We start from the raw sequence: 12732 nt of genomic DNA on the forward strand, positions 1-12732 counted from the left end.
CAGTTTTGAGAACCATCCATTTAGTGATTTATTTTCTCTGTGCCAGACACTGTACTGGATGCTACAGTGATTTAAAAAAAATTAGCGAAACACAGTTTTTCCCTCCAAGGAACTTACAATATAGTTAGGGATTAGGGGTTGGGACCAGTGTAAAAACAGATGGAAGACTGATACAATGCAGCTGTTTTATGGGTTAAAATAGGAAAATGCCCTAAGAAGTAAAGTCGGGGAGAAGGGGGAAGAGTGTCAGCTATTACCTCTATTATTTAATATTGTTTTGAAAGTTTTGTCTAATGCAGTAAGACAAGAAAATGAAGTTTAAATATTGCAAAGGAAGTGAGAAGTATCATCACTATTTGAAATTGAAAATAATTATCTAACTAGAAAACCCAAGATAATCAACTAACTCTTATGAGCATTATTAAAAGCATACCAGTAAGATGATAGTCAATTACAGCATAAGTTCAGAAATTAGTGTTTCCTCTGTACCAGCACAGACAAGTATGTGTTTAAAGATCCTACTTATAATAGCACAGATATATATAAAAATCTGTAACTAAGGAAACTTGCCTCAAGTTTAAGCAAGTAAACTCTACAACTAACTATAAGAAATAAACTATAGAACATAAGGGACATAAAAACAATTTAAGAAATGGAGAAACGTCTCATATTTGTGGGAATAATGGGGAGAGTTAATGTTTTAAAATTATGCATTCCCCACCCCAATTGCTCTCTATTGATCATTAATACAATTCCAGTTAAAATTTCTTTTTTTTTTTTCTTTTTGCCAAACCTGACAATGTGTTTCTAAAGTTCACTTGGAGGTGTAAACCAAACACACTTTTGGAAAAAAAAAAAAGAAATAATGTGAATTAATTGCGTGAGTATAAAATTTTTTTTCTAAAGCCACAATAATTAAAAGAGTCTAATAATACTAATTCAAGATATCAGAATAAATAAAAGTGGAATTTTTAGTTATTAGGAATAGTTATATTCAATAGTATCAATTACATTCAATAATTGAATTGTGGAATCTTGGTGTTGGTACAATCAGCTAAATGTGTGGAAAAATAAATTTCATGTGCATTAAAGGTTAAGTGAAAGCAAAAAGGTAATAGAAAAAATATAGATGGATATGTACGTAATCTTGATATGTGGGATGACTTTTTAGTATATAATAGTAAGGGCAGAAACCACTTTTTAAAAAGGTTTATTACATAAGGATTTTAAGTTACTGCACAACAACAAAAATAGTAACTAAATTGAAAGGTAAATTAATTGGGAAGAAGTATTTATAACATGGTATTCACACCCTTAATATAAGAAGAGCTCTTACCAATTAATGGTAAAATTAACCCCTGGTATTGGGCTGGGAAGGCATAGAGAACATGTAAATTTAAACTTTCAGAAGGACAATTTCACCATATGTATTGGGAGCTTTAGAATGTTTTCATATTCTTTTTTTTTTTAACTCTGGTTCCATGACAGATTATGTTTTCATATCCTTTCACTCACTTCTAGGAATGTAATCTAAGGAAATGGATATGTGCAAAAGATAGTTTTTAGGGCCTTTTTGACGGCATTGTTTAACAAAAATGGAAAAATCAATTTCTGCTTCGAGAGCCCCACTCCTTCTAGCTCACCACTCACCATGCCTAGGGTGATGCTCTCAGTTTCATGGTCAAAGGTGGAGGCATCTCCATTCCAGGCAGCAGGTTGGAGAAAGGGGTGAAATGAGCATGCCCCAGCCATCTTTTGAGGAAAGTGCCCAGAAACGGCCATATAATGTGGGCCAATACGTGGTCGTATGGCTACACGTAGTTGCAATAGAGACTGAAAGTGTTGTTTTTATTCTGAATGACTGTATGCCTGGCTAAAACGATATTTCTATGGAAGAAAGATAGGATAGATATTAGGGGATAGCTATCAATGTACCGTACCACTTCTCTGTATTTTCATCTTAGTTTTGCTGTTATTTTTAGGACAGTGTCTCCTCTTTCTCATACCCTGCAGCTACATATCTACCTTTAGTATCAGTCACTAAATTTCTGTCAGTATGTCATTCTTTGAGACATGATGTATTTTTTTTCTACCTACCCAAATATGGGAAATTAGATGCAGTGCCTAGCAGATGAGGTTATGACTACTGAACATTACCACTGGCTTATAACATTAGAAGTAGGAAAAGAATAAACTCTAGATTTTCTCCTCTTCCTTTCATTCCCTTCCTACCCTACCCCAGTAACTAGGAAACAGTTTTATTACCACTAGGGAGAATAGTCCTTGTACCATTGTCTGTCTTTTAATGCATTTAAGGCAGTGTACAAGTTATAAAACTGCATCTGAATCCCACTCTCAAGGACATTTTTTTTCTAATTAAAACATTTGTGCCTTATTTTAGGAAAATTATTTTCAATGTTTTATCTCAATAAAATGACTGCACTTTTGCCAGCAGCTCTATCAGCACAGGTCATTTGATGAAGCCATGCTTTACCATTCTGCACAGGTTATCTGGAAAAGCCATATCGCCCAGTCTCTAGTATTTCACAGCTGTCACTCACTGACTAGTTATGCCAGAGAGGAAGAGAAGTGGGAGAAAAAGACAGGTGCTGCCATCTTTTTCGGTTTTGCAACTTTTCCCCTTGTGATTCAGTGCCAGCTAATGTGTGTAGAGAAATTCTAGTGTTCTGACAGTTACACCAAAAGTTGTGCCAATTTTTGGTCATAGTTATTAGCCATTACACTGAATGGGAGGCATGAAGGACATAAACATTCCCATTGTCTAAATAAACATACAGATTATCTAAATTAAGTAACTTGGCTCATGATCACACACCAAGTGAATGTTGACACTGAGATTCAAATTCAGGCCTGTCTAACTCCAGAGCTTATTCCCCAGCTATAGTGATTACTGAGTCCCTACTAGAGTGGGGGACATGAGGATTGTCTTCATATATGTGAAGGATGGCCACATGGCCACAGGATTATATTTGTTCTCTGTAACTCCAGGGAGAGCCACTGGAGCCACTTCATTTTTAGTTAAAAATAAAGGCAACTTTTGGCCGGGCGTGGTGGCTCACGCCTCTAATCCCAGCACTTTGGGAGGCCGAGGCGGGTGGATCACGAGGTCAGGAGATCGAGACCATCCTGGCTAACACGGTGAAACCCCGTCTTTACTAAAAATACAAAAAATTAGCCAGGCGAGGTGGCGGGCGCCTGTAGTCCCAGCTACTCGGGAGGCTGAGGCAGGAGAATGGCGTGAACCCGGGAGGCGGAGCTTGCAGTGAGCCGAGATCACACCACTGCACTCCAGTCTGGGAGACACAGCGAGACTCTGTCTCAAAAAAAAAAAAAAAAAAAAAAAAAGAAGGCAACTTTTAACTAAATGTTGGAAAGCACATTTTATAACAAATTAATTTTTTAGTAGAATGGAATGCCTTTTGAAATAATGATTGTACATGACAAAAAATTCAGACTGAGAGTTTTGGAGGAGACAGGGTAGCTGGTAGAAATTACTGGACTTGCAGACTGGAAATATCAATTCAAATTGCATCTTGGCCTTGAATTAGCTATTTAAGTTTCTGAGTTTTCATTTTCTAGTGAATTAAGTGAAGGAATTGGACTAAATCACCTCAGAGTCTCATTGCATTTAGGTAAGTGCATGCACATTGTATGTGCTCAGTAAGTGTTTGTCACATGAGTAACACAACCTAGTCCCCTCTGTCCTAATGCCAGTGCCAAATCCTTATCCTCCCAGCTCAAAGTAATCTCCTTCCTTTATACTGTGTGGCACTTTGTCTGTATACTTCTCATTGAATTTATTACCTTCTACTTTATAGTGAACTTATGATACTCAGACCTTCTTGGTGATAAAATCTATATCATATTATATGCTCTCATATTCTCCACTGGACCTTATGCACAGTAACTATTCAATAAGTATTTGTTGAATAAATTAGATAAAATTACTTGATCCATGAAAAGATTAAAAAATAAACGTTTTTGCAAACATAGTTTTATCTCACTTTCTCGAGAAAGAGGTTATTTTGCCTCTTAGCAGCAGTAGACAAATATATGCAAATAGTCTAAACAAAAGCCTATGTATTTGTTGCTTGAAGTTAAATGAAAACTTGTTCAGACAGGGCATTGACACTGACAGTAGCCACCTCAACTCAGCTTCACCTACTGAAAAAAAATCTACTAAACAACACCTGGAACTCATTACATTCTTTCCTTTGAGTTTTGCTGCCTTAACATTGTATCACACTGGGAATCTTAAGAATTATCTGGCTTTCTTTCAAGTATTGTTTCCTGAGAAGGTATTTGCCTAAAATTCATTCATACTCCTCTAATCTTTCTTCCTCTCCCCTCACCTCCCCTTTTTTCCTCCAGCATTTCCTTTGGACTTTCACACTCCAGAATTCAAATGATACCACTGTGTCCTAGGGGGTTGTGTACTAATGACGAGTTAGTGGGTGCAGCACACCAACATGGCACATGTATACATATGTAACAAACCTGCATGTGGTGCACATGTACCCTAGAACTTAAAGTATAATAAATAAATAAATAAATAAATAATATATGTGGTGAAGGACCTGGTGATTTGATGTGAAAATAAGAAACCTTAAAAGTTGTGAGTAGCCTGGTTCATACATCGCCTCTATGGAACTTCATTGAACCCTTTCACTACTTTTACACAGTCTCTAGTGGCTTTACACACACCTTATCTTCTGTGTTGCTGTTGGATCTTACTCCTAGTATAGGTCCAATTACATGAGATCATTGTCACTTTAGTTGTTTGTATGTCTGTTTCCCCAACCAGATAGGGGCTACATTTTATTCTTCTTGTCATTATGTGATGTTGAATAAATAAGTGTGTGGACATGAATTATCTAGACAGCTTTCTATATTTTTCTCACAGTTTTTTTTCCCCCCACACAGGCAAGTGCATTATTCCTATTTTATAGATAAGGAAACTATATGTTAAAGGAGCTAAGAAACATGCCCAATGCCAAAAAGCAAATAGTTGGAGGAGCCAGAAATCAAATCTTTAGCCTGGGGCCTAAGATCTTTTCCTTATATCAGCTTGCCTTCAGAATGTGTCTTTTGTTCTGTTTCCTTTGTCCAGTTTTCATTGCTACTGTCCTTAAATCTACGCAACATTACCTCTTCCTTGGAGCTTTGTCATGGGTCGTATTCTGCCTAACTGTTCTTTTCCATTTGAACTCGTGCATTATTATTCTGATCATGTCATTCACTTTGAGAAACCTTTGATGGTCCCCTACTTCTGTGATATAAATGCTAAATTTTTTGGTTTATTGCTGATAGACTCTAAAATCTGCCCCCATCTACTTCTCCAGCCTCATTTCTTATTCCTGCCTTCTCTGTGCCCCCTAAACTCTAGTCTTGCCCTACCACTTCATTATCCTTCACATGTACATGGCAACCTCCTAGTTCTTTGTCTTGTACAATTGTCTGTACTATTTCCTTGTGCCTTTCTGTGCTATTTTCGAGCATCCTTCATTCCTGTGTTGCTAGTTGAAATCTTACCCAGCTTAAACCTATCTCTTCTGTTAAACTATCTCCAGCCCCACCAGTGGTAATTAATTTCTTTCTCTGTGGGCTGCTTTCAAATTGTAATTACTTGTGACTATGTATGTTTTTGATAATGCATTGGAAAGCCTTTGAGAAGAAGGACTGTCTTCTGCTGACTGTTTTCTAGAGCTTCATACAATATTTTGTTAATAAAACACACTCCATAAAATTTAGTTGACTAAAATGAATCTGGCTTTCAGGGCAACAGTAATGGTTCTAGATAAAATTCAAATTGACTACTTGTGTATGGGTTGTCTCCTGGTCTGCCACTAAAGCATTAGATTTATAAATAAAATTCTTTTTTTTTTTTTTTTTTTTTGAGATGCAGTTTCCCTCATTTTGCCCAGGCTGGAGTGCAATGGCACAATTTCAGCTCACTGCAACCTTGCAACCTCTGCCTCCTGGGTTCAAGTGATTCTCCTGCCTCAGCCCCCCAAGTAGCTGGGATTACAGGCACACACCACCATGCCTGGCTAATTTTTTGTATTTTTAGTAGAGATAGGGCTTTACCATGTTGGTCAGGCTGATCTTGAACTCCTGACCTTAGGTGATCGGCCCACCTCAGCCTCCCAAACTGCTGAGATTACAGGCGTGAGCCATCAATAAAATTCTTCTAGATAGATCAAATGATGAAGTTTACTTTTTTCAAGAATATCCAAAAAGATCAGATTCATTGTTACTCAGTATTTTATATCCTGTAATATGTAGTTTGTATATATGTATGTATACACATGTACATATGTATATTATACATATAAATATTTAAGTCATAAAAAGAGGATCTTAAAATTTTAAATCTTATATTTTCTATTATATATGGTATTTTCTAATCCTTATTAACTGCGCTATTGAAAATCTAGTTCCAGTGTTTTCTTTATATTTACTTTTTTTTCTTTTCTTTTTTCTTCCCCAAAGGTACCTGTCTTTATATTTACTTTGAAAAAGAAAAAACAGTAAATGGTGAAATTGTTTAGTCACATTGAAAGTACATATATTGATGTAAAAAGTCCATAAACTTGCACTATTGTATTCTAATTTAATGTAGACTCCACTCCCTTCGCTTCAACAAATCGCAGTAGTTTTCCCTGATGAGTTCGGTAGCTGGGGGTTCAGAGTCAAAAGTGAACTTACACTAGTTAGTACATTTTTATACTGGTATTGTTTGAATTTTTTCATTTAATGTAGACTACTTTTATAACTTCGAAGTGAACAATAAAATAAAATACGTTGGTGTCCCTGCTCAAAGTGTTAATAAGGATACTTTGGTATCAAACTAAAACTATTTTGAATGACAAAGGTTAGTATTTCCCCCGATTTTTGTAGGAAGGGAATTATTTTCTTTGTTTAAATGGCTTCCTGGTCTTTCTGAAAAATTTTGGGACTTAGAATAAAGTGGATTATATTAAGTCTTTAAGTCATGGTGGCACATATGTTGGAAAACTAAATCTTCTCATTCAGTCTATGTTCAAGGCCAAATCAGTGGAGGCAACTCTTAAAGGGTAGTAAAAAACTGACGTAATTTTTGCTGAACAGAGGTGGCACTCTTAGCTTTTTGGAGACTGTCCTACCTGTCTGTGTTCAAACACACTCCTGTGTTCTGTGGTATAATTTAAATCCATGACACCTAGCAGCTGTCTTAATCACCGTGGTAAACCATTTCTTCTGAGCCCAGACCAAATTAAGTACCAATTTAAGATACCCAAGATAATTCACCACACCCTAAGTTAAATTGGTTATCCTACCTCTTACTTCCTTATCTTTTTTATGGACCAGGAAAATTGTCTTACTAAAACAAAGTTTGTTGAGCCTTCAGAGTCTTGGTTATTTTAAGGTCTTTTCTAAAATTTTTTCACATGGTCCAGCTGCCAGACAGATTGTACATCAATTTCCTGCAGCATTTGGCAGGCCTGTGTATTTACTGCCTTAAAAACAATTTGAATTTATTGATTTTGAAATTTGTGATTGCTTAAATTTTCCCTCCCCACCCCCATCTAAATTTACTTTGGGGAAAAAGGCAAAACAGAACACATTGGCCCATTTTTATGCCAAGACTTTCAGGGAAACATTTTATATGATTAATATTGTGTGGCTAATCTGTGTAAAAAATCAATTTTCTCCATTTTAACTTATGAGAGCATGACCATCCTGTGTGAACTATATAAAGATCCTGTGACAGTCACTAATCCAAAATTAAGTGTTTGTTACTGCCTTTATTTATGTGTGTTATATAATCATGTAAGTTAATATTGGGCCCCATTTCTTTAGAAGAATTGAAACACATTTCATCAGCAGATCTGTATCTTTTCTACTACGGCAGCATCCTAGCCTTGACTTGAGCAAGCTGAAATTAGTGGACTCTGGACGTGGCCCAGCTCAGTGAAATACATAGTTCATGGTACCTCTTGGCCATTTTAATAGGTCCGGATTCAGTTAGAGAGCTTCTCCCTTATCTGTCTATTCCTTTAAGCCCATTTGTCCTAAAAGATTGTTCTCTGTCTTACTAATAATCAGAAAAGAAACATTATAAAATCTGTATGCTTTCATTCTATAAAATTCAAACTGTTTTATAAAATATTAGACCATTTGTTACTAGGTGAGTATATTATTCTGAAAGATTTAATGTCAACACTTTGGGGAATCGAGAAGTACCTATTTGTAATGCTTGTACAATACTCTATTATCCTTAGAATTACGGCACCTCACAAATAACATAACTTCTACCCAGGGAATAATTGACTCACCATGGAGGTCTGGCTCCCTGCCTCATTAAATCTTCTAGAATTGCTGGGAGGTAGCTAGCAATTACTCTTCTCTCTGTTTGACATATGTAGAGAGTTAGGCACCAAGCAGTCAGAGGTCATGCATAGAGTCTCTAAGGGAGTGCTGTTTGAATATTGGTCATTGAATCAAATCACTGCTGAGCACACGTTGAGACAGCTGCTGAGGGTCATCTCATGGGGACAAAGTTACCTAAATGCCAGAAAACATGTCTTTATCCATCCTGGCCTTGCTAATCCCTGCCCTCATTTACAAATTTACAAATTGTATTTTATATGTATATGTATTTTTTATCTTTACATAGTTTATTCACAAGATCCATAAAAACATTTGACTGTCTCTTATTTGTCATTCTTATTTAAAAGTTGGTAAAGAACATTTAGAATGAGCTATGTAAAATTGTTTTGAGAACATTTAACTTTAATTGTTCTGAGGAATCACAGCCTTCGGATTCATTTTTATTCAGGGAGAAATAATGCTTTTAAAGCATATAACTGATCTGGAAGAATGTTACATTGTTTTATCTTCAAGACTTGCATGTCAAAAATTCACCTGCAGGTTATTTTCTTTTTAGAGCTCCTTGGAAAAGTGAATGCTGTAATGAAGTGACATTAGGATATGTTTATATTTATTTCAAAGTGTCAAGATGGGCATGCTGGAAATTTCAATTCCTTGAATTTGAATTCCTTCATGACCTTTTAAGTTAATCTTTGATGCCAGCTCAAGGGGAGTGTGAGAAATGTGAGAATTCAGCTAGCTTCGGTTGAATAAATGGTACACTTCAATGACTAAATTTTTTTAGTATGGAAGGTTACTAAGTGACAAGTAAAGGAGAAGTCTGATTATCAAAACATCATTCTATCCTTGAAAAAATACCAAAACAAAAGTATTCCTACCAACAATTTTTCCAGATAATGTTGAGAATTCTTGAGATTATAAAGTCTAGGAGGCTTACCAAGTTTTTGTTTTGTTTTGTTTTTTGTTTTTGTTTTTAATTTCAATAGCTTTAGGGATACTAGTGGTTTTTGGTTACATGGGTAAGTTGTATAATGGTGAAGCTGGGCTGTTAGTGTACCCGTCACCCGAATAGTGTACAGTGTACCCAGTAGGTGATTTTTTTCAATCCCACATCCCCATTCTGAGACTCCAGTGTCCATTATACCACTCTGCATGCCTTTGCATATCCATAGCTTAGCTCCCACTTACGAGTAAGAACATGCAGTATTTGGTTTTCTATTCCTGAGTTATTTCACTTAGGATAATGGCCTCCAATTCCATTTAAGTTGCTACAAAAGATGTTACTTTTTATGGCTGAGTAGTATTCCATGATACAGATATACCACATTTGCTTTATCCACTCATCTGTAGATGAGCACTTAGGTTAATTCCATATCTTTGCAATCGTGAATTGTGCTTCAGTAAACATATAGGTGCAGATGTCTTTTTTATTGAACATCTAGGGTAGCTTTTTTTTTTATTCATTGAACATTTATTCCTTGAAAATATACTAGATGCAGTAATGGACAAACTAGAAAAAGTCCTAGCCCTCATTCTAGCATTTATCCATGTGGATTTTCTAGCAGTGGTTGAAATATACCAGAATCATGTGAAGTTATTTTCGTATCAAAAGATACAATTAGTATCCTGATATACCTCCCCACCAAGAATATATCAAAATATGGAGGAAAGGGAGGGGAAGGTGTTTTGAATAAAGCTCTTCTGGCTAATTTTTCTCTTTTTACAGTATAAAAAAATTTAATATATTCAAAAAGCTGAAAAATAGTACAATAAACACTTAACATTTACTACTTAGATTCAACAATTTTGAACATTTTGCTATATTTGCTTTGTGTGTATGTATATGTGTATGTGTTTTCCCCGCCAATTTTGAGGCAAGAGCATAGCCTGAAACTTTCCCCCAAAAGAGTCCCTCTGACGTAGTAGGCTATTATTAATTTTGCTTGATTTCACTGGGAGGGTGGGAGAACAGTCATGTACAGCATACCAAGGTTGGATTTCTTGTCAGTAGCCTCTAGTAATGGTGATATATGCTGGTCAAGATTGTTATAGAGAGATACTGTCATCGCTGTTATCAGATACAAGTTTGAATTCAGTTCCGTGGTCTATTTGAAGAGGTTTTTTGTTTGTTTGTTTGTTCTTGGTGAATGTTCTAGTTTTTTTGAAATCATACTGTGGCAGCTAGGCAGGTGATATGCTTCCCCCTCCAGTGTTAGTACGATAATCATTCACTGTTTGCGTGTTCTTTTTACATCCATTTACTTTAACCTCTCTATGCCTTTATATTTAAAGTGAAGTGTGCTTCTCCTATCTCAGAAAGTTTGAAATATTGTTCCAGATGTCTTCTGGACTTCATATTTTCAAAAGAGAAGTCTGATTATTCCAATTGTTGCCCTGTATATGTGTTTTTCTCTCTGTCTCCTTTCACAACTTTTTTATTTTTGGTTTCTATCAACCTAGGCTTTTATTTTTGTGATTAATGTTGTTTTTCATCTTCTTTACAGTTCACGAGCTTCTTGACTTTATAAATTTGTCTGTTGCCAAATTTAGGACTGTTTTTAGCTGTAATTTGCGCTGATGTTTTTTCCCGCCACTTTCTCCCATTCCCCACCTTCTGGGACTTCAGAGGGTCCTGAAACACTGTCTTTTTAAATTTTTTTCTCTCTCCTCTTCAGATTGGATAGTTTTCACTAACCTTTTTCCAATCATTTTTTTGTCATCTTCATTCTGCTATTAAGCCTATCCAGAAAGCTTTTTATTTCAGATATTGAATTTTTCAAGTTTCAAAGCTCCTATTTGTTTTTGTTGTTGTTTTTATATTTCTGGTTTCTCTGCTGAGATTTCTCATTCTTTTCATCCATAGTGAGCATATCTTCTCTTACCTCAGCAGTAATTATAGCTGCTTTAAAGTCTTTTTATTTCTGATATCTGGGTCGTATCAAGGTTGGTTTCTGTTAATTGTCTTTTCCATTGGGGGTGGATTGCATTTTCCAGATTCTTTGTATGTCAAGTAATTTTGGATTACATCCCAGACATTGTAAATGTTTTCTTGTGGAGGGTGAAGAATGTGTTTTTGTTCATTCTGCAGAGAATTCAGTAGTTGGTTCTTGTATTTTGTCCACAGTTTATTATCTGCGAAAGAGTTAGTCTGTTAAGAACTTTCTCTGACTTAGCAAAAGCTGAACTCCTGATACACTTCTTCATCTTTTTTTTTTTTTCCCTCCCCTGAGATGGAGTGTTGCTCTGTCGCCCAGGCTGGCGTGCAATAGTACAATATTAGCTCACTGCAACCTCCACCTCCCGGATTCAAGCAATTCTGCTACCTCAGTCTCCCAAGTTGCTGGGATTACAGGCACCTGCCACCATGCCCAGCTAATTTTTGTATTTTTAGTAGGGACAGGGTTTCACCATGTTGGCCAGGCTGGTCTCAAACTCCCAACCTCATGATCGCCCGCCTCGGCCTCCCAAAATGGTGGGATTGCAGGTGTGAGCCACCGCGCCTGGCCGCTTCTTCATCTTTTAACTGCCTCTCAAGTTTCCTGCTAAACTACACGCCTGCACTATGACGCAGAAAGAGATTTTTTCATGTCTTCACTCAGGTGGAGTCAGTCAGAGCTGTCAAGGGTAAAACAGTGATGAAGTGTGTCATCCTCACTATGGCATTCTTTTTCCTGCATCTTCTCCACTGCTACCTTTCACATGCACTCTTGTCACCAGTGATGAAAGGACTTCGATGTATTTAGCAGCAAGTACCACTGCCACCTCATCAGGAACATAGGGAGACAGGAAAATCACAGAACAAGATAACGACAGAAGCTGGTAAATATAGTGTATAAGAGCAGATAGAGAAAGCTCTGGTGGCACAGATGTTGGCATGTGGTACATGAGCCCAAAGAAAACTAAAAATGAAGGAGAGACAGAAGATAGGGAGCCACCTGTGCCACCTTTGTGCTAGGCCCTTTAACATCTGTGGTCTCATGTAATCTTCAGAACATCTCTGTGACATGAGTTTATAGTATTTCCACTTCATTTGAGAGGCTCAGAAACTGAAAGAACTCTGATGATTTTCTACGAGTTAAAAAACTTTGTAAATGGCTAGGCAGAAAAGAAAATATCCTTTTTCTTTCCTGCAGCTACTTTTAGTCATCTGAAGTCCCTCTGCAAACTTGGGGGAGTAGTAAGGATTTTTCTAGGTTCTGCCCGCTTCCTCAGTGAGAACTCCAGGCATCTGCCTTGGGAAAGTTGGCTAAAATGCTGCACTGCAACCCTCTCGCATGTTTCAGTTCTTTGCTCTGCTCAGGAGGCAAACTCGATCGATCTTCAGCCCGAGCTTAGTTT

At 36.7% G+C, this 12732-nt stretch overlaps 1 protein-coding gene across 7 annotated transcripts in view; it reads left to right on the top strand.

Annotated features, from left to right (window-relative positions):
• Nucleotides 1-12732, top strand: part of LOC105476082 (serine/threonine kinase 3) — a 332200-nt gene that overhangs the window by 289760 nt on the left and 29708 nt on the right. The window contains exon 12 of one of the 7 annotated variants that reach the window (XR_983846.3): nt 814-829. The exons of 5 other annotated variants lie outside the window; for them this stretch is intronic. Coding sequence is in view for 1 of the 2 variants with exons in the window: in XM_071067958.1 (XP_070924059.1) it covers nt 814-876 (63 nt within the window). In the remaining variant the exon portion in view is untranslated. Of the gene's footprint in view, nt 1-813; nt 881-12732 lie in introns of those variants that run through there. One more of the 7 variants, XM_071067958.1, reaches the window with a different exon arrangement.

Source organism: Macaca nemestrina, chromosome 8, assembly GCF_043159975.1.
Source record: "Macaca nemestrina isolate mMacNem1 chromosome 8, mMacNem.hap1, whole genome shotgun sequence".
NCBI classification, from domain to species: Eukaryota; Metazoa; Chordata; class Mammalia; order Primates; family Cercopithecidae; genus Macaca; species Macaca nemestrina.